General features: G+C 36.4%; 2 protein-coding genes and 1 pseudogene across 11 annotated transcripts in view; 1 reads left to right on the plus strand and 2 right to left on the minus strand.

The window, feature by feature from the left end:
- Positions 1 to 7,271, minus strand: part of LOC107700079 (electrogenic sodium bicarbonate cotransporter 1) — an 82,027-nt gene extending 74,756 nt beyond the window's left edge. For 4 of the 10 annotated variants that reach the window (XM_016501602.1, XM_016501599.1, XM_016501604.1 and 1 more), the window contains exon 1: positions 1,980 to 2,410. In XM_016501602.1, coding sequence (XP_016357088.1) covers positions 1,980 to 2,166 — 187 coding nt within the window. In that variant the 5' untranslated portion in view covers positions 2,167 to 2,410. Of the gene's footprint in view, positions 1 to 1,979; positions 2,412 to 6,716; positions 6,855 to 6,956; positions 7,059 to 7,139 lie in introns of those variants that run through there. The other 6 variants (XM_016501606.1, XM_016501605.1, XM_016501601.1 and 3 more) reach the window with 5 other exon arrangements.
- A 6,218-nt stretch (positions 7,272 to 13,489) lies between these two features.
- Positions 13,490 to 15,796, minus strand: ifngr2 (interferon gamma receptor 2). Its single transcript, NM_001360774.1, has 7 exons — positions 15,483 to 15,796; positions 15,251 to 15,368; positions 14,865 to 15,025; positions 14,576 to 14,730; positions 14,322 to 14,466; positions 13,951 to 14,111; positions 13,490 to 13,682 (listed from the first exon to the last, which is right to left on the minus strand). Exons 1-7 carry the CDS (start codon positions 15,532 to 15,534, stop codon positions 13,539 to 13,541), a joined length of 936 nt encoding a protein of 311 aa, NP_001347703.1. The 5' UTR covers positions 15,535 to 15,796; the 3' UTR covers positions 13,490 to 13,538.
- A 3,093-nt stretch (positions 15,797 to 18,889) lies between these two features.
- The window catches only part of LOC107700053 (DNA polymerase kappa-like), a 7,073-nt pseudogene continuing 3,297 nt past the window's right edge, over positions 18,890 to 22,665 (plus strand).

Consider the following 22,665-nt stretch of genomic DNA (forward strand, 5'->3'; position numbering starts at 1 on the left):
TTCACATTATTTTTCACATAATTTACATTATTAAAATACCTTTCTCCCCATCCTGGCACAAACGGCTCCATTAGTTTCGGCTTTGATGAAGGTCCGCCTTCCGAAAAGTTGTAATAACGTGATTGGCGAACAGCTTAGACGGTGTTTCAGTACTGCCACGCCCCTTGCTCCGTCTTTCAACAAAAGCTCTTTGGCATATCCGGCAGGCACTGTACGCCCTCATGTTGTCCTCAGTAAAATGCGCAGCACACAACAGCAAATTGGGGTTATAATGCTCAGGAACAGAGTTAAAAGATAAATTGCAACCACTGTCACACACCGGACGAGAAGCGCAGCGTCGCGTCGCGCCACGCCACGTCTTTAAAATTCAAATACATTATTTTCTTTGAGTGTAGGCACACCGGCGGCGCCATTCGGCGTCTATCCGCGGCGCCCAGCTACGTCGTGTTGTACTTGTAAGAATTGTTCTAGACATGCCGAAAATTTGAAGCTAGAAAATAGTTTGTTTACTTTGTAATAAAATTTGACAATATTACTGTTTTTACTATATTTTTGATCATATAAATCCAGCCTTGCGAGCATAAGAGACTTATTTCAAAAATAATTTTTAAAATCTTACCGGCATCAAACTTTTGAATGGTAGTGAAGCATAAAAAAATATTATTATAAATGTAAATTGCACATTTAAATGTAGGTTGCTAAGTTAGTCAAACTGTCAATGGCAAAACTAAACCAAAATTCAATTTGCATATAGCTCTCCAAATTCCAATTAAATAGCAGTAATAGTAATCCCATTTAAATAATAGTAGTAGTCTCTCTTGAAAGCTAAAATAAACAATACAAATACAAAAACATTTCTCTTAAAAGTTCAGAATAGCATACTGACATATTAGTCTTACCATCTCTGCAGTATATAGTATGTATACTACACCTAGTATGCAAATATTCAGTATGCACAAATGACTGACAATTTAAAATAAAGTGTACAACAGTGTTTTTTGTTTTTTTTGGCCAAATGTTTTTATATTTTTTTTGTCAAAAGTTAAAACATTTTTGCACAAACTTACAATTTTTTTCCCAAGATCATAACTGGACACTATGCACATGCAACAGTAACATACTACTTTTTGAAACGTTTATCGTTGCATAATACTGATTTCCTTCCTGTTTTAAAGAATAGTAGGCTGTATAGAGTTTAAACTATGCAGTATTCCGTAAGCTATTATTCATTGTGAACGCAGCCTCTGCCACACTCTGACAGCAGGAAGAGGAGGAACGGTGTTCAATCACAGCTGAAACGATAAGGAACTCTTAAAGTCATGCAAATTGAACAAAGAGAGAAGATGAAACACAGGTCCATCTCTCCTCCCTGCTATCATTCAAAAGCTAAAGATATCTGCTGTATGTAGCTCAGACACCTGATGAGGACCTATTAGTCATTGTGCTTTTTTATTAAGCCTTGAATTATTCACATTAACAGATTATACTGATGTAGCTATTACGTTATTACAAATAATTAAATATTTATTTGATTATTTATTCACTTATTTTATTATGCGTGTCTTCTTGTTTTATTTTTATTTATTTTTTGTGTACTACAAGCTTCACCAGGACAAATATCTTATTCTGATTCTAGCTGTCTGACTTCATTAATTAAAAAAATAAATAAATCATATAAAAGTTATTTCCTAAACATGCTCTTAAACTGCATTCTGATAAACAACACACACTAGCACTCATTTAAATCTATATTTGGACCGGAAGGAAGCTAGCAAGGTAAACACAAAGTCACCTAGTATTTGTGCCCTACATCTTCATCACCCTAAAGTAAACATACTAATTATACCACTCAAATCTAACTGTATCAAAGCAAACCCCAAATGACTTCACAATAAGAGACATTTCCTAGGCTTCAAACTTTAGTTCACAATCCAAATCAAAAAGTGGCTTTAGTGTAAAAAATATATTGAGATACTTGCCTTCAACTTCTTCCTGATCACAGAAGTGTTTGAGTAACGAGGCCCCTCTGTCCAGCACAGCCTCATCCTCCATCCTGTAGTAGTAAAAGAGAAAGAAAGACTGCTCACATTTCTCTTCTAAAGACAACGTGGAGCCATATCGGCGTGGCTCATTCACTTGCAGTGTGTTTCTGCTAGTAGTAGCCATGTTCCCAGGTTAGCAGGTAACGCTAACAAGGGGGAAGTCTTTGGTTCTGGATCCAGCCCGGGTTAGTAGATGTGTGGTGCAACTTATGGGTCACGGTCCTTTTCTGAGTGCTGCCCTTGAGGGACGCAGGAGCAGTCAGGTAGACATTAGGAGGGTAATCCAGTCTGTGGGGGATGGGGAGGACTGGGCAGCCTTGCAAGATGCTAATTGAGTCTGATGTCCAGGAGGTGTGTGCCGGGCTGCCACACACAGATTTCAAATCAGCTAACGAGCGATACTAATGCTAATACAACAAGTTACATGTGGGTGGAATAAACACTGAGCATGGACTCAAACACTATTTATGACAATCGGATTTCTCCAGCTGGCCTATTATTCTCAAGTGATTACGAGGCATTATATGCTCTTCTGACATTAGATCAGTAATGAAACATAACTTAATCTGTCCTGAAATAGGAAACTTTACAAACAAACAATGTTTACTGTATTTTCCTAAAAATAGTTCACACCTGACTGTAGTCACACCAGGTCAAAATGTTATTGAAATATACAGATGAGCATTGTATTGGTTTATTATTACATTTAGAAATAATGTGAAATACAGGGCAATAAAAAGTCGCTTTGGAATAAGTGTCAAACCATGTTTCAGATTTTTTTAAAAAGCGACTTGCATTGCAGAAAATATGGTAGTTATAAAAATATTATGTTGGACTTAAGACAAATTTGTCCAATATTTAGGATGTTTAGAATGTGGAGGACAAACATTCATAGCAGGGTTGAAAATCATTACAATATTTAATATGTATATCTCATTTTGATAACTAAATCTGATATTATTATATATGACCATGTTTATTTTTTTACCAGTATTGCTAGATAAATAGAAGCACTGCACATTTACAGAGTATACTGTATGTAAAATGCTGAAGTAAAAATAAAAAAATAAATAAAATAAATGCATGTCTAAGCAGACCAAAAACATAAAGCAAGAAAAACTCAAACAAATTTGTCCAATACTGGATGTCTGGAATGAGGAGGATAAAGATCCATAGCAGGGCTGAAATGAACTCATTTCCTGTTTGACATTTTTCAATAATAAGTGAAGAGGTGGTATGCTATTCCTTACAGATTTTTTTAATAAACTCAGTTATATCACTGGAGAAGTCAACTCTGAGTTGGCTTATGTACGACATGAAGCAGTTGAAACTTTATCTGACATGTTCTGCTTTTACTACATAGTAAAATTAAGCAATAGCAACATAGTGAATATCACAATGATTTAAGAGTGATTAGTTTGGCCATTAAGTTGCATAAAGAGTATGTTGTTAGAAGACAATGCTTCTATGTCCATTAATACATGAAAGATTTAATATCTTAAATTCTTCATTGAGACCCTCTCCATATACTTTACAGCTGCATCTGGGGAAGTATGTAGCCATTTGCCCACTAGGAATAAAGATTATTGCTCCAAGCAAGGTGTGACTGCTCTTTGTCACTTTAGTGACAAAGAGTCCAAAGACCAGACCGAAACAATTCAGGCACTGATCTTCTCTTTCAGCAATAAAGGTGTGACTAAAAGTGTGCAGTAAATGGATATGACGCTATTTGTTCAGATCATCTTTAGTGCTTTTCACTTCTAAAATACATTAAAAACATTTAATGCCCAGAGAACACACTTTAGGGTAATGATTTCCTCAATGGGCTCATTACATGTTTACAAAAAATAATAAATACAAACCAAGATGTAAACACAAACAGGAAGGATAGAGCTTGTTTCTCTGATAAGAGCGCAGAGCTCCCCAAGAGCCCAGTGTCTCTACATATCTCAACTAGATGCAATCAAGCATGCTGAAAAGATGCCAAGTTTACCCACTCAATTCTGCTACCCAGGCTCATTGAAAAAAACATGCCTGTGGTGAGATTTCAGCAAAATGATATTACATTGCTTCTTGCACATTTCATAACACTTTCAAAGTGAGTGGCACTAACAGTGTGTTCAGATTTATCTGAAATGTGAATGTGAATCTGGCAACAGGTTATTACATTCGTTGTTATATGTATCGCAACAGTTCGGAAGTGAAATGATCCATTAGTGGTGCTAAAATGTTAATGCTCTATCGCATTTGAAAAGAACATACCACCTATACACTAAACCCTATCCTAAAACTATTCGATAGTGTTAACATGAGTAAACGTGAGATAAAATCGCATTTGCTGAATCAACTATGTCATTTTCGATTGCTTCTACAAGTCTCTTTTATCATGACTTGTGTTTCATGGAATTTGTGCTTGGGTGCTCAGCATCACAAGTGCAATGTCATACCGGGTGAGCTACTGATCAAGTTTACGATGTCAGAAAAGCCATAAAAATGGAACTGGTTATGTGATACAAACATAAATATGTATTAGTTCACAGATCATGCACTATGGTAAAGGTGTTTTGAGGTCATAACATAGTATTGTGCAAGGAACTGTGCAAAAATAAGTCTTTATTGATTGATTTTTACTGCCTCTAGTGTTCATTTCAGCTAGAAACTGCAGTTAATAGTATGTATAGGTACATTTTGGAGTTTTGCAAAAAAAGTAGGTAGAGGCATGCTTTCCCAATGTGCATATGTTGCAATTCTGGCAAAGTGTACAGTATGTCAAGATATGTGTCATCCAAAGGGCCATTTAACTTGAAAGCTGAAAGTTAAGTTAGTAATACACCAACAACCATTTAAAAAGCTATATTACTCAAACCTGCGGGGGTTTTACACTTGGTTTTACACATGCTGTTAAAAAGAATAACTACATACGGTAGGTTAACTGTGACGCAAACAGATGTGTGAATGATTGTATAGCACTTGGTTATCTTTGACGTGCTATAATACTAGATGACTGGTTAATAGGTCAGTGAATAGGTTTAACAGAGGGGTGTGTGGACATGACCATGTTTCTAACACCTAGACTTTACACACACCAAAGTTAGGACTGTTAATAGCAACCATCAACAATAGCAGTTTTATGGACAATGTCAAAATTCATAACCCGTATGATTATAACAGACAAAACAATCCTGTTTATAGTAATCTCAATTGTACAGAAAGTACAAATTGTAAGGAAAACATTTCTATTAAAAGTAGGCTCTCAATTAATCCAGGGTCTGTTAAAGGGTGAAAATCTCTTGGAAAACACTTTTGTCTACTGTTATAAAGTAGGCAAAAAAAGAAAAATTCAAGATCTGCACTAAAACGTGTAACGTGTTTTAACATCAGACTCTGACTGTTACTTGTCCCCTTAGATTGAAACTATCCCTCTTCCTCCCCCATTCTTCATTGCCACCTATAGAACAGATACTGACACAGCAAGCACCAACAGTACTCCTTCACATCAAATTTCACGTTTTCTTGCAAATACTTTGGTGTCATTTGGGTGAACTGTCGTTTAAGAATCAGCTTTCTTGAACAACTGATGACTAAACAGGATTAAGGCCATATTAAAAAATCTTTGAAGGTACATACATGAAATATAACAAACTAGCATACACTACACCCACACTTAATACGCAAAACTGGTGAGTGGCGACAGATTTAACTGCAACAAAATCAATAATAAAATCTAATAAAATCATCGTAAATTCATCTACCAATGAAGGCAGTGAAATTATCAATTAGCTCTTTTCTGATTTCTTTAGCGTTTTACACATAACAATCTGCTTAACTGACTTCAATCTCTTATGGGTAAGAGAACCAAACTTTCTGCAAATATTAACTTAACTAATATTTAGATCTAGTATCACTGATATTTGCGTATTTGGACATAACAGGCTACAAAGATGAAAAAAATATACGTATAAATAAGTTTACGTATTAACAAATTGTTTTGGATGAATCTGCTGAACATGAGAGGCATTTATCTATGTTTGGGTGCAGAATATAGCTTATTATATGTTTATTACAAATATTGATATACTCCATTCACGTAAATGAAATAAAGAATGAAGCTCCTACACTGAACTGTCACCAGTTAGACAGAAAATCTTAAGGTGTTGATAGCTGAAGGTGTTGTCAAATTAGCCAGGTTTTGCATATAAGGTATGGTGTTTCTAAGTACTAATAAATAATAGTGAATGAGGGACATTATCCAAATATCCAACATAATTAATATAATGGAGTTGACATATGGTGCTATGGCAGAAATCATGAGCACGATTACTTAAAAACTACATAGAAAAGAAATTCACCAGAGCCTGTGATGTTGTTGAACTCACAGCAGGTGAAATATGGAAAGAGGACCTCAAGGATAACTCTGATATTATCTCATTTTATAAAAGTTTTCATAGACAGCCTATCTGGCAGTGCTGGCAAAAAGTAGGTACGTAAAAACTACTGTAAGTCATTTCAATGTAAATTCAACTGTAAATCCAATGTCGCTTAAACAGCTTGCAGTGTCTGTTGTTGTAAGGGCTTTCAGAAGCTATTCTACTATGAACTGGATGAGACTTGTTAACTGATCTGTAACCCTGACCACAGAACCGATAGATACAGGAAAAGGTTTTAGGCTCTTACCTCTTACCGCCGCTCATTTGTTCAGTTGAATCGCTGATAATGTATTCCAGTAGTTTGCTGCTTCAGTCCAGCGCGAGCAACGGAACCTCTGCAACGTCAAACATTTCAGCTGTTCAGTTACTGCGCGCCCGCAAAACACTGACAACAATGGTTTTAATTAGCCCTTATGAGTGTAATAAGAAAGCTACGTTTTTTGAATAGCAAACAAGAAAAAAGTGACAGAAAGTAAATCTAAAATACCTCCCGTCCTGTCTGAATGTGCTCCGCCGCATGTGACAGAGATAACGCGCGTCTGCTGGAGCAGCAGAACAACTGGACGCTTCAAATTGCGCGTTTCATTTATTACTGGCCGCTGCTAGTCACTTCACGTCACAGCACGAGTGGGAGGCCAAGAAGCTGCGCTAAAACACGCGTTTAGCCTACCTTGAGTAAGATGATACTGACACCCATTTCTCTTTGAAAACGACAATTCATTAACTTGAAAATACACGCCTCAAAGCGTAAAGACAAGTAACCCGCGTAACTACTTTAGTGAATGTGCGCTCGCGTGATCAGCGGATCCAAAGTTTGGCGGTGGGATGAAAACAGGTGCTCCGCGCGCACCTTGTGGTTACTTCATATTCACCTGAGACACAGTGACACCTTCTGGAGAAATCTCACACAGACAGCATGTGGGCGAAACACGGTAGAAAAACGAATCAAATGTAAATAGATAAAGGGTGATGCATTTTTAATCACCCTTAGCAACCTAGCAAATGTTTTTAATTTTTAGATGAATTTTTTTAGGCTATGTTAAATTTCATAAAATGTAAACCAATGACTTTACGCTTTTTTAAAAAGGAAAATGAAGATTTGGTTGTATTTTGTTACTCTTTTCATTATGTCAGACATACCTAATTATGTTATGTTATGTTATGTTATGTTATGTTATGTTATGTTATGTTATGTTATGTTATGTTATGTTATGTTATGTTATGTTATGTTATGTTATGTTATGTTATGTTATGTTATGTTATGTTATGTTATGTTATGTTATGTTATGTTATGTCAGTAAGCATTTCAACTGAATGAAAAAGACACCGCAGAACAAAATGTCTGTACTACATAGAGTTCTTTTTAAATGATACATTATTAAACGCTCAGTTGGAGAGCATGGTCTTTCTGAAGGTCAGCCATTCCTTTCCTCTCCCCGTAGGGACAAAAGCATATGTGTAAAGTGAGTGGATTTTACTGTAACATCAGCTGTTCTTATGTTAGATGCATCTGATGATATACAAAATAATAGTGGAAAATATGTATTTATAATATTCATATTTTATTTTATGCACATGCTTATTGTTCTTTCTTTCTTTCTTTCTTTCTTTCTTTCTTTTCTCTACACTCTTGTTTATGTTGTGTGTCTGAAACACACTTGACAGAATATTTTACTAAATACTGTGTAGCTTTTGGATGCATGAAAATTTGATGAGAGCTCAAAGTGGTGGAAAGTAACCAATAACTGATCGTTTTAGCTGAGAATGTGTTTTTCTTTTCATAGTATTTGCACTTTTTGAGTTTGGAAGTTTGGAGTTTGATTGTGTCCAAGGTGCTAGAATGGTATGTATCTTGCCATTTCTTCGTAATTTGAGGTTCTCTATAACTAGAGTTAACCTCTGTCAAAGCCGTATGATTGTAGGCAGAGATGGGCACAAATAAATGAAAATGTATTTAAAATACAAATGCAAAATTCTGTGTGGAAAATGTATTTAAAATACAAATACAAAATTATGTGTGGAAAATGTATTTAAAATACAAATACAAAATACTGTGTGGAAAAATGTACTTAAATGCAAATTACATTCGGGGTTTTTTTAAATACAAAAAAAAGTATTTTGTATTTTAAATACATGTATCTGAAATACTGCCCATCGTTGATTGTAGGCCAATGAGCAAATTGTTGATCTTATGAAAGAGAGAGAGAGAGAGAGAATAATCAGAATTATTTTACCTTTTAAGTTTTTGATTTGGAAGATATTTAACTTCCTTCACTGAAATGTTAATTTTGTAGTCCTAATTTAGTCCTAGATTTAGCATTTACTGGCCTTGCGTTCCCTTGTGAATTTCTTAAGCGTTTTCAATTTTAGAGTAAAATAAAGTCTGTGATTAGCATACTTGAAAATATTCCATGTTTTGTTCGACAACATAAATTACACAGACTAACAAGTACAGTAAATAATGACTACAAATATCACAAGGATGTACATTTACATGCTTGACAAATCAGACAACTGTTGCAGTCCTTGAAATAGCAAATGTTTTTAAAACAGAGTTCAGAATTCAATGCTTATTGTACTTGATTCTCTCCATATGTTTTATTTTGCCTTTATTCTCAAACACATTAGTCATTGTAAAGTAAAATACTCTTTGTATATTGCCCATATTTAGGTGGAAAATGGCACACATGAATGTGCAGCCCTCAAATTGTTTCACACCAACTCTAGAACGTTAGATGTGGACAGACAGGGACAGAAGTGAAAATTCTATGTATAAAGTAAGATTCTGAAATATAGCCTACAAAATATAACACTGTCGGTGTATGGTGTTATGCAAGTTTTAAACGAGCAAAATAAACCACTGAACTAAGTGATTTTGAAGGCTTCAGATGTCCTACTGATTTTTTTTCTTGGCAGATAATCTCTTACCAAACTTTCAATCCATTCTCATCTTGAACAAAAACATCTCTGTGAGAGCTTGCTAAAGTATTTACTTTATGATGTTATTATGCCAGAGCTTTGAAGTTTCAGCGTGTGGACTGTCTGCTGAGGCATTTTTTTTAACCAGACCATCTTATTGTGATGTTACATGTGGAGTGGAGCGAAATCTATGCAGTTTGTCTATTTTCTGTCTCTCTTTCATGTTTTCCTTCTCATAGATACCCAGACATAAATATGACAAGTGCACTCATTTTCTCACCTTGAGGCAAGAGAGAAATACAGGTGTAACACCTAAACACTGCCCATTTTTGCATTCGTGATCTATAACTGCCTGTGGGGAACTTCCAGAAAGAGCGCTGGGCTCTCAAACTACTATGACCAAATGTTATAACCATCAGCATTAACCAAATACTTAATCCAAGCTCACACTACACGACTTTAAACGTCGGCAGATCGCTGTGCTGTTCAGACTACATGACTTGATGTTCTGTCTTTAAAGCCCTATTCGCACGGGATTAGTATTATCAGGGGACCTTGTGTGATTTTGAAATTACCCCCCACATTAACCTCAAAACCTTTTCAGCTTTCTCTTTCTGCAAATTGTATGGTGTAGCGATATGATGACAGCACCCAAAATACTATCAAACACTCCAACGCAGCGCCATTCTTCGCGAAAGATGGATAAAAAGGCGCACAGCAAACAAAAACCTCGAAAAATGATATGCCACCCGCCAAATGCTGGCCGAATCACAGAGATGCCGATTCGCACGGGACTAATATTAGCACAGGACCTCGGTGTTCGACGAAATATGGTAGGTCTTTTGCGGGGGAATTTTTACTTTACAAATTACAGACATGGCCGATTCGCACGGGATTAAGATCACAGACAACCTCCGCAATTATTACAAATGACTGGAGGTCACCAGGTAATACTAATCCCGTGCGAATAGGGCTTCGTTGTGGTGTTCACACACTACAGGAGCTGACAACAGCTCTGTCACCCAACGACTCTACAAACCACGTTTTGTCAGGAAAACACACGCGAGAATTGGAACGGGAATGACGCGAAACAACACGTGAAACAGGAGTTGTTTATTTGAAAATGGATGTCGGGAAGAAATTAGCGCTGCAAGCTGTTTGCTCGATGAAAAATTTTGCTCCAAACTTTTCTTTAAGCCATGTTTTTTATTTTTTATTTAAATAAATGTAATGTTTTCAAGAAACATTTCTTAATTATAATCAATGTTGAAAACAGTTTTGCTGCTTAATATTTTTGTGGATACTTCTAATTCTTTTGTAACATTATAAATGTCTTTACATTAACTTTTTAAAAAAAAGTATGCATCCTTGCTAAATAAGAGTATTTATTTAAATATATATTTTTTTTTTTTCTGACCCCAAACTTTTAAATGGTATTTAATATGTAACAAGATAATTAATCCTTACAGGCTCATATAGAAATCAATGTTAAAATAACCAAAGAATGCACAGAATTTTTTTGCGACTCCAAGCGGATGATCACCTTCAACTTATAAAACAACATTTTAAATCAAGTTTTTAAAAGTACTTCTTTCCATGCTTTAAATATTTTCATGAGAGATCGACCTTTGCACACAAGAATGGGTTTATTAGACCCCTAGACCAAAGGTAACTATATCAGAGTTGTTCTACACAGCTTTTGATTCAATTAGCATATAGTAAAAGACCTCCAATCTTCGCTAAAGAAAAACAAACAACAACAAAACAGCTACATCTAAACTGGTCTGCCAGTCTTAGCTGGTTTTCCTGTCTGGTTTTAAGCTGCGACTAACTGGCCATTGTGATAAACATTTACTTTGTTTGCTTAATTTCTTACTTGGCTGCATATAAAATGCGTATGAAGAGTCTTTTGTTGAATCATCTTTGTTACATATAGAAAGATACATCCTGAGCATCTTAACCGGTAGAAATAACTAGTTTTAGCTGGTTAGTGTAAATGGAGGGGTACTTCACCCTTCTGTTTGTTGACTCTCTTTGCAAAGAATAAAAGAAGACAGAAAAAAAAGTTGAAAAACTTTCTCAACCAATAATTTTTCCACGACACCATCCAGCTGAACAGCAGCTTGGCCATCATTGCAGCCAAGCTAGACCAGTTTAGCTAAACCATCCGAGACCAGCAAAACTTCTCAGGCTGGATCAAGGTGCTTTTTCAGAAGGGATATTGGTCCATAGTTTAGACAGTGTTTAGAAAATAACCTCTTCGACAAATGTGTCTCTTTCTCAGGACACAAACATCCATGTGTCAAGCATCACCTGCATAAACACCTGTCTGCCATTAAGTATTTGAAGCCCTTTGTTCCTCACTGTGGGTTTGCAGGCTTTTTAATAACATTCCTTTGATGGATATTGAGACAAAGGCATCAGGAGGCACAGTTAAGGGGTTTAAGACTCTTTCCTTGTCATCTCTAAAGCCATCCAACACATTGTTTGCCACTGGCACATTCTTTACTTCAGCCTCATGCAATGATAGAATGTTCTGTGAAGAAAACAGGGTGCACAAGTTCACAGTTCAGTCTAAAATGGCTTCTCGCTCCCAGCTTTTCTTTATGAGTAACCATTCAGGTAAAAGATGTGCAATGCTGCAATATATGATTAGGTTTTCTTAAAGCAGCAGGGTTTAGGAAGCGAGTACTAACTAAAGCTGAGAGTAACACCATTTGGTACTTGTCAGGTTTGTGCCCTCTTGTGGTAAAAAGAAAAACAAATTAATTCCAGGTAAAAGTTGCATGTTATCATGTCATTAGAATAAATTATGTATAGCCCTTATCTTAATCCTAGAACAGTTTCTTTTTTTTATTTCTATCACCTTTTTTCACAATTATGAAACTTGCACAAATCCTCGAGCAAGTTTATACAAAATATGTACAAGAAAAGCAAAACAAGAAAAGCAGACAAACATTTACATTATTCAGGGATTTCAGTTACAAAGACAAATGTCTGCTCTCTGGCTTAAACTGAAAACACAGCAAGTGTTTTTTTTTCTCAATTAGCAGTAGTTTCAAAACTCAAAGACTATTTTCATTGATACATTATATAAAATGAATTTATCAAACTATACTATTACGTTAAGTGCAGTTTACTGTGTAAACATATTGACCACAACAACTACTAACTTAGTTGGCATTGCTTGTCAAATGCATGGCGACTATGACAAATTAAGGCTTTGTATTAACTTTTTTTTTGTATAACACTAACTTTTTTTTTTTTTTTACAAGAACATAAAAACATAAACAAGCTCAACATTTTATCAAAAGCAAACCAATTTTAACATGCAATTAAAATAAGCTCTGGCACATACTTTTCCAAGATAACACTACTCAAAGATCCTCCTTTCCTCCATATAGAATCCATCAGTGTAGATAACTGCATTCGTTACATGAAATGTTATATATTTTTTAAATCAGGGCAACCAAGTAAATTTCACAAAAAAGAAATTAAAGGGGAAGACAAGACCAAATGTATACTGCTATTTAGAAGGAATTTTAAATAACATTAAGGTAACTAAATACTAAATGCAATACTAAAAACTGAGCACTTGTGTCTTGTGTTGTAACAGGGAAGAAATAACAGAGGATCAAATGGAGCGACCAATCACAGTTAGTGCCAAACAATAACAAGCAAATTAAATTATTACAGTGATTTGCAGATTTCATATACATTTAAACGTATTTAAATGTTATGGGCAGGAATTTAATTATTTACTTGTGCTCAACCCCTGCTTTCCCCATCCTAGATCCTTATGTATATTAGAGGCAGATAGCGATTACATTGTCCTAAAACTGGTGCAACAAACAATGATTTTCATATTTAGTGTTAATAGAGCTAGACATATTGAACATTGTTATCTAATCTAACCCAAATAGCTGAAATCAAAGGGGGAATCAAATTATATTCTGTGTTCAGCAATATATACCCTATTACTAATACAACTGTTTTCTGATCCTGGACCAGTATTTTAAAAAAATCTGTACTTACACAGTACAGATTTGAATTTGTAAGCATAGCTTGTTAGTGATGTGCAAAGCATACTGTTTACCAAAAAAAAAAGTAAATACACTTTATATGCATAAAGACAAACACAATCATTAAGTTAAAAAACTTGTTCCTCTTCTTGGCCTTTCTGCTTCACACTGCTGTTCTCTATTACTATGATCATGTCACATGACTGTAAACTTTGACTGCTGGGACTTGAACATGCCTGCAGAGGAAACTCCCCGTCCCCAGACTTTAAAAACTATATAGGGAGAGAAAATAGAACTCATTTAATAAAAAACAAACAAACAAACAAACAAAAAAACTTCCCATCTGACTAAGTGTTGCATGATCATTTAAGAGAGGGTTGTTGCCTGGTAGCAAGACTTTTAAGCCCTCAAAACAAATTTGAGTACACTGTACACTGTTACACTGTTAGTACAGTTATAATTTGCTATATTAACAGAGTTCCTATTCAGTTACTTTACTTTATCTCGGTGAAGTGATAATTATAAAATATGGATGTGTACCTCTAGATAATGGTCAGGAATTACCAGGCGGAGTGGTTGTAACAGCTGTTTGACCTTTTTGTGGTGCTTAAAAAGCATAAAAATGCAGACTCCACACATGGCCGTAAAAAGCAGTGTAGTTAATATAATAAACAGCAAATCACGGCTCTTTATCATTTCCACTACACAGGAAAAAAGAAATGAAAGAACAGGAGGCATTATGAATGATCAGTAAAACAAATTAAAGTATGTCAGCAAAATTCACAATGTATTGCAGCATGCAATTCATTTCAGTATCTGCTTAAAAGCTAACTAATTTCTGGTTGGGTTTAATCACAAACAATGTGAATCAAACTCTTGCAGTTTGTAATAAATAAGTGAATAAGACTTACGCGTTTCTGGGATGATTGCACAACTTTGGTTGCTAACATTTCCATAAGGCTTTTCATAGAAGAGATACTGAACCTGGAAACAGTAGTTTTGCCCTGATTCCAGTTCCAGTATTTGTTTCCTGCTATTTGTAATAATAAACTCTACCTGTAGGATCAAAAACTCTTATCAGCTTTACAATAGTCCTCTTTCAGAAATATAGTGAATGAATAAGTTTACGTGATTTTTTTTTGTGTGTGTTAAGGATGCAAGAGACCTTCGAGTATCCTCCATTATCCACTTTCCAGAATGATACATTAAATTGTATATTTTCTCCATGTTCTTTCTCCAAGCTCTCGTCCATATGTTCCAAAGTCACATAAGCCTTTTCAGGTTTTACAGACAGTTTCATCACAGGAACACAAGAGTTAGCTGTGGAACAGGATGAACAAAGAAATATATAACTATGTGAATATGTGCACTTGAGTTTATGTTACATATTAGAGGTGATAAAACATTTCAATTTAAAATGGATGGAACATATAACCACATAAAGCACTCCTTACCATTTACACACTGGACTTTCTTTGAATATTGCCATTCAGACATGTTGTTTCCTTTCTCTGCGCGTACTCGAAATACTGCTTCATAAAACTCGGGAGAGATTTTAAATCTTAACTCGGTCTCGTTATGGCTCATCACATTGTACCATTCATCGTCTGATTTGCTAAAATCAAAGTAACCATAGATAAGTTGTTAGTTTTTCTACTAAGGCCTCAGTCACCATCCAATTTCACTGTATGGAAAAAGGGCTAATGAAAGCGAACAGTGACTGTAATTCTGTCTAACTTCTCATTTTGTGCTTCAGTGTAGAAAGAACAACATGAGGGTGAATAAATGATGACAGAATTGTCTTTTTAGTTTAACTATCCCTTTAAAACAAAATGCTTACGAGCCATGTTTACACTGCAGTAAATACAGCACACTATCTTCATCCGGAGGCTTCTTCCACTGCAGATATGATCCGACTAACTTGACATCCTGAGGCGGATATAAGCAGAATGTCCCCTCTGAAATAAAACAGACAGGCGGTATTCTAGGTTATGGATATAAAAAGTAATCATACGCTCTTTTAAATATTACAGTTACTGCAATTCCACACATCATGTCTTTTGTGTCCTTACCGATGTTGATTAACAGCATCAAAACCGTCCCTACGCAAACGTGGCGGATCATTTCGACGATTTTTAATCCATATCTCTCACCGTGAAATCTGTGCGTTTCGTGAAAGCGACATTCAATGGCTTTCTTGAGGAAACACGCCAGTTCCTTTTACGATCAACAAAGTAAATGCTGCGTAGCGTGTGCAGTTATAATATACTCACACAATACAATTAAAACACAAAACTATATGTTAAACCCGCTAAAAATAAAAAAATAAAACGGTCACAGCACTGTTCTTACTATTTCTTTACGCATAATTCCCATTTGTAAGAGTTATATTACAGTCCGTCGATTCAGATCCTCTTTCCGCACACTCGTCATTATCCGGAAGTCTTGACTGTCGCAAAATATCGCGAGAATCGCATTTGCTGTTACTACGGATGGAGTAAAGATTACTATTTTGGACTCTAAACAAACACAACAAAAGGCGCCCTCTTCCCGAAATGCCCTTCGAGGCATAGGCGCAAAAACGCAGTTCGGGAATTACTCACAATAAATAAAATGTCATAATGAACTCTCGCGAGACTTTGCGACGGCCAAGCCATCATTTCTCGGCACTGGTCATTAGCCAAGAGCGAAACTACAATCACGTGTTACATTTTCTGGCCGATACAGTGCACTCTGTAATGGCGTTAAAACTCATCTTTTATATAGGAACTATTTGTCACTGCAGGTTGAAGGTTTCTACTGAAGGTTTATTTCCGTGTTTGTGTATACATATCCTATCATAGAGTGAACCACAAAATAGTTATTGCATACATGACCCACTTTTGGGGATAAGTTGTCACTGGAGTCTATAGGGCCTTTTAATTTATATTTAAACAGTACAACAATTTTGAAACATACAGCAATTCATTAAACAGACAAAAATATAAAACCATTGTAGCTATAATAAATAAAATTGTATACATTTAAAACACATATGTCATAACAACCATCATTAGACAACCATCATGATTCTTGGCAGAAAGCATTTTAGTAAGATTTAGACCTTGTGACAACTTCTCTAAAAAGAACATTATTTTGTGTATTTGGTGTAATTAAATGTGTTTATGCGGTTTAAGGTTCAAAAAACACATTATTTTCCACATACTGTACATCATTGTTTCTCCTCTATGCCCCGCCTTTCTGAAACGCGTCGATTTTTACAAAGCTCATCGGTCTGAAAAAGCGAGGTGTGCTCTGATTGGCCAGCTATCCAGTGTGTTGTGATTGGCCGAATACCTCAAGCGTGGGACGGAAATGTTACGCCCCTCACCATACTGTTGATGCCGTGTCCCGGCCTGAGCGACGAGACAAAAACATTTAAAAAATCATTATAAACAAGGCATTTGTTGCATCCGGTGGGGACATAATTACTGATTATAATGACTTATACTGTCTTTTTACGTGTTGCATTGCATCGCGCCGCGTAAACATAAAACAATGTCTGCATTTGTGATCGGAGAAACGACAAACAACAAGCGCTACTCTACACTGCTCAAAACTCGCGCTTGAATCGTCAGTGGCAAATCCTTTAAATATAAAAAACGTACTTACAGTCTGTGAGTCAGAACAGCCGGCATTGTAGTCTACTCTTCCAGGATCAGGAAACAGTCCTCCATAAAATGTGCTGCACACATTTGAATATTTGGGTTGAACTGTTCTGGAACAGTGTTGTAAATACAACTTAACCACTGATTTCTAGTCGTGTCCTCTTTTGGAAGACCAAACAACGAAACACACAGCATCTCCACAGCATGGCGGCGGCGGCAACAACAATACTACAGCGAGAATAAAAGTTAGCCTTCTTTCTTTGAACGAGCCGTTTTAGGTAGGAGTGGTTGACTCTTAACTTTTATAAAGAATATCTCTTTGGATTTGAGACTTTAGTCTTCTTTAGTCTTCTTTATGCACCAAGAGTTGTAACACTCCAAAGAGAAAGGAAAAATTGAAATCGCATCATATAACCCTTTTAAAAATGAAGTGATGTACTTGATTCTGGTATTAATTTAACTAACTTAATCCCAACTTGAAAATAAAAATCATACAACCTAGAGTAGAGTACAGTGCATCCGGAAAGTATTCACAGTGCTTCACTTTGTCCACATTTTGTTATGTTACAGCTTTATTCCAAAATTGATTAAATTAATTATTTTCCTCAAAATTCTACAAACTATACCACAAAATGACAACGTGAAAGAAGTTTGTTTGAAATCTTTGCAAGTTAAAAAACACACACACACACACACGTACATAAGTATTCACAGCCTTTGCTCAATACTTTGTTGAAGCACCTTTGGCACCAATTACAGCCTCAAGTCTTTTTGAGTATGATGCTACAAGCATGGCACACCTATTTTTGGGCAGTTTCTCCCATTCTTCTTTGCAAGACCTCTCAAGCTCCATCAGGTTGGATGGGGAGCGTCGGTGCACAGCCATTTTCAGATCTATCCAAAGATGTTCAATCGGGTTCAAGTCTGGGCTCTGGCTGGGCCACTCAAGGACATTCACAGAGTTGTCCCATAGCCACTCCTTTGTTATCTTAGCTGTGTGCTTAGGGTCATTGTCCTCTTGGAAGATGAACCTTCGCCCAAGTCTGAGGTCCAGAGCGCTCTGGAGCAGGTTTTCATCAAGGATGTCTCTGTGCATTGCTGCATTAATCTTTCCCTTGATCCTGACTAGTCTCCCAGTTCCAGCCGCTGAAAAACATGCCCACAGCATGATGCTGCCACCACCATGCTTCACTGTAGGGATGGTATTGGCCAGGTGATGAGCGGTGCCTGGTTTCGTCCAAACATGACGCTTGCCATTCAGGCCAAAGAGTTCAATCTTTGTTTCATCAAACCAGAGAATTTTGTTTCTCATGGTCTGAGAGTCCTTCAGGTGCCTTTTGGCAAACTCCAGGCGAGCTGTCATGTGCCTTTTACTGAGGAGTGGCTTCCATCTGGCCACTCTACCATACAGGCCTGATTGGTGGAGTGCTGCAGAGATGGTTGTTCTTCTGGAAGGTTCTCCTCTCTCCACAGAGAAACGCTGGAGCTCTGATCAGAGTGACCATCGGGTTCTTGGTCAAATCCCCGACTAAGGCCCTTCTCCCCTGATTGCTCAGTTTGGCCGGTGGTTCCAAACTTCTTCCATTTATGGATGATGGAGGCCACCATGTTCTCATTGGGACCTTCAATGCTGCAGAAATTTTTCTGTACCCTTCTCCAGATCTGTGCCTTGATACAATCCTGTCTCGGAGGTCTACAGACAACTCCTTGGATTTCATGGATTGGTTTGTGCTCTGACATGCACTGTTAACTGTGGGACCTTATATACAGTTGTGTGCCTTTCCAAATCATGTCCAATCAACTGAATTTAAAGTTGTAGAAACATCTCAAGGATGATCAGTGGAAACAGGTCTAAAGAACTGAATGAAGCAAGCACAAGTAGAGGTAACCAACTCTGTAATGATTGTCTTAAATGTTATGATTGGATTCCCCACCATGTGAACACACAAATTTCCTGTGTCGGTTTTATTGCTGTAATGTGTAAAAATCTAATTCACACTATCATATTGAAAAAAAAAAAGATATATTATTTAAATCAAAAGTTTTTAAAGTATGTATGCATCATGGTTAATTTATATTGATATTAATTTAAAAAACAAATTGTGTCTGTGCAGGATGAACCTCATTAATGTTTTACACAATTGTAAAAATATTGAGAATTACAAACTCAAAAATAATAAATCTGAATGCATTATGATAATGACAGTTGTGCTTTATTGTCATAAAAATTATGTCACATGCAATAAACCTTAATGGTCCTAAAATAAGCAATGTTGTCTTTATGCAAAATATAAACTGGGGTGAAACATGACCTGGACATATTTAAGTGAGCATTACATAAAATATACAGTGACTACATTAATTTTAGGACCCCTTTTAGATAGAATTATTATTTAAGAGTTTTCATACCATAGGTGGACAAACTGACGTGTGAACTGGAGAGAAGTCGAGAGCTGGGCCGTGTGATAGTTCATGTAGACATGGACGCCTTCTATGCTGCTGTCGAAATGAGAGACTGCCCGGAGCTGGAGGACAAACTGATGGCAGTGGGATCCATGAGCATGCTGGTGAGAATCTAAAATAAACCTTGCAGAACATCGTCACATACAGCGGGTATAGAAAAGAATCACCCCTTTAAAATAATCACATTTTGTTGCTTTGCAGCCTGAAATGAAGACGGACACAGTTTTTGTTTTATCCAGCTGGATTTACTCAGTGCAACTTATAACATCCAAGTGAAAGATATAACACCAACATGTCTGAAAAATAAATAAAAAAACAGAATCAAACAAAATGTGATAATTTTAAAGGGGGGTGATTCTTTTCTGTACCCACTGTATCTACAATGTTGACATTTTAAATTATCATTTTCAGTCAACCTCCAATTACCACGCTAGAAGGTTTGGTGTTCGTGCTGCCATGCCAGGGTTCATTGCGAAGAAGCTCTGTCCAAATCTTGTCATTGTGCCGACTAACTTTGACAAATACAGAGCAGTAAGTGCCCAGGTATGTTGTATATCAGTCCTACATTATTCAATAGTCATAGCTACTGTTTGTTAATGCCTGGGTCTGTCTTAAAGGTGCGAGAGATATTTTCAGAATATGACCCTCATTTCATGCCTATGAGTCTGGACGAGGCTTATCTGGATATCACTGAGCAGCGGAAGCACTGGCCCGAGACCATGCAAACATATTGCATCTGTGATAAGACAGGTGCATTACTGTAGTCTACTGTCTAGTGCAGGGGTTTTCAAGCTGGGGTCTGTAAAGGTGTGCTAGAGGGGTCCGTGCTGAGGAAAAGTTTAGAGATACACTGTGTATAATAAAAGTCTAAATAAATAATAATAGTTAATTTAAAGAAGGATTAAATAAATGAAAAGTGTATTTAAATAAATTAATAAATAATACATAAAGCTTACAAAGCATGAGCATTGAGAGGTAATCTGCTCAAAGTTGTTTTCAGTCTTCATCACATACATCAGATGCAAGCATTGTATTTAAATCAAGTAAGAAATAAATAAAATTAATCTTACAGTACTATAGGAAGTAGAAAAAAAGTCTAATTTATAATATTAATTTTTCACAGTATAAATTGGGTCTTTATACAAACATTTGTACATTTTAGGATGGGGGTCCCTCACACGAGGATGATAATATTTGGGGATCCATAGCGTCTAAATGATTAAAAATCCCCGGGCTAGTAGACTTTAAAAAGAGGTCCAATTTTTACTTTGTGAAAGCGTTGACAATTAAAGTGTGTCTTTTATTATGAGTGGTTACAGTAGCTTGATTTATGTTTTTTATCCTGTTCTTTAAAAGAAAATGATACAGACAAGTCTACAGCTGAATCAGAGAAAGATGAACTGTCTCCTGTGCTGTTTGAGGACAGTCCCAGCTCCTCGCCCTCTCTTTCAGGGTCTGATAGGAAAGCAGAGGTGTTTGGGACGAGTGCAGAGGAGGCTGTGAGGGAGATGCGCTTCCGTATTCAGCAGAAAACATCTCTTACTGCCAGTGCAGGTGAGAGACTGGATAGTTTGTTTAGTGATTTACACTTAAATTGCAGAAGTAAGCATATACAGTCTTCCCACATTATGTAAGAAATGTAGAGTATTTATTTCCTTGTTTGATCTCTCTTATAGGCATCGCCCCAAACATGATGCTTGCAAAAGTATGCAGTGATAAGAACAAGCCCAATGGCCAGTACCGAATTCCTCCTGAGAGACAAGCTGTGATGGAGTTTATACAGGATCTTCCTGTCAGAAAGGTCTGTCTGACCCGTTTATCTCTAAGTCTTATAGCTCATTAATGTGACCTAATATTACTGTTTATTTATTCCAGGTGTCTGGTGTGGGAAAGGTTACGGAGAAGATGCTGGCTGCTTTGTATTGTCAACTGTGACCAACTGGGCCAGCAGATGGCGCTACTATCCCTGCTTTTTTTCGGGAACCTCCTGGCATAATTTCCTTCACATATCTTTGGGTTTGGGCTCCACATGTATCGAGAGGTGTGCTCTTTTTTAAATGTTACAGTGTCAAACATTTTTGCGTAGTAGTTTGTTGGATACAGAATAAGAATGTGGTTCTAATGTTTCATGGGAAAAATGGTGTTTTGTTTCAGGGACTCAGAAAGAAAAAGCATGAGCACTGAGAGGAAATCAGCTCAAAGTTTTCTCCAGTCTTCAGCACATGTTTCAGATCCAAACATTTCTGTAAACTTGAAATCAACTTTCTGTTTCCTCCTCCTGTCAATTTATTCGTGTTATTTCTATTCACTCTTTCTTTTAGGACGTTTGGGGAGATGAGTGATCCAGAGGAGCAGTATTCCCTGTGTAGGTCTCTCTGTCATGATCTAGCACAGGACCTACAGCGGGAGGTCCTCAAGGTACCTGGGTTTCAGAGCAAAAGTAGCTTCTCTCATCTTTATACCGAGTGTCGGAAAGAGCCAGCAAAAACTTGCATATCACTCTGAACTATTTATCTTTTGATTGATCTGTTTATTAAATCTCAGTTGCTTTGGCATGGACATCAACATCATTACCATGTACTAGAGTTGCTTTTGCAGATGTTGTTTTGAAGATATGTAATTTTATATTTGTGTTGTATAGGAAATCTTCTCAGTTGTTTCACTTCCCTACTTTCTGGATGTTTTAAACTTTTTAAACATGTCTGTAAAACACCTTGAATTATTTGCACATAGTTTATTATGTGCAGAAACATGTCAAATATATTCCATACACAATTAGTATAAATGTAAACATGTAGAAATATTGGTCTCACATTCATAAGATGAAATGTATTTATTTGTGTTTGTACTACTGTTAAAAACTGGCAAAACTGTTACTTTGAAGCAGAAGAATGTCAAATTTGAAGTGACCAGTACGCTGTCTGCACTGAGGAGGAGATCTTTGCTGCTGCTAAGGACCTTCTCAAAGTTGAGATTGACAGTGTCAGTCCTCAGCCACTGAAACTGAGACTCATGGGTATATATATATTACACCTCATATTATTGCCGAAGATTTTATCCATTTTTTTTATATTAGTGTGTGTGTGTGTGTGTGTGTGTGTGTGTGTGTGTATATATATATATATATATATGTATCTCACATCAA

The sequence above is a fragment of the Sinocyclocheilus anshuiensis genome, unplaced genomic scaffold, assembly GCF_001515605.1.
Source record: "Sinocyclocheilus anshuiensis isolate Anshui unplaced genomic scaffold, SAMN03320099.WGS_v1.1 scaffold983, whole genome shotgun sequence".
NCBI classification, from domain to species: Eukaryota; Metazoa; Chordata; class Actinopteri; order Cypriniformes; family Cyprinidae; genus Sinocyclocheilus; species Sinocyclocheilus anshuiensis.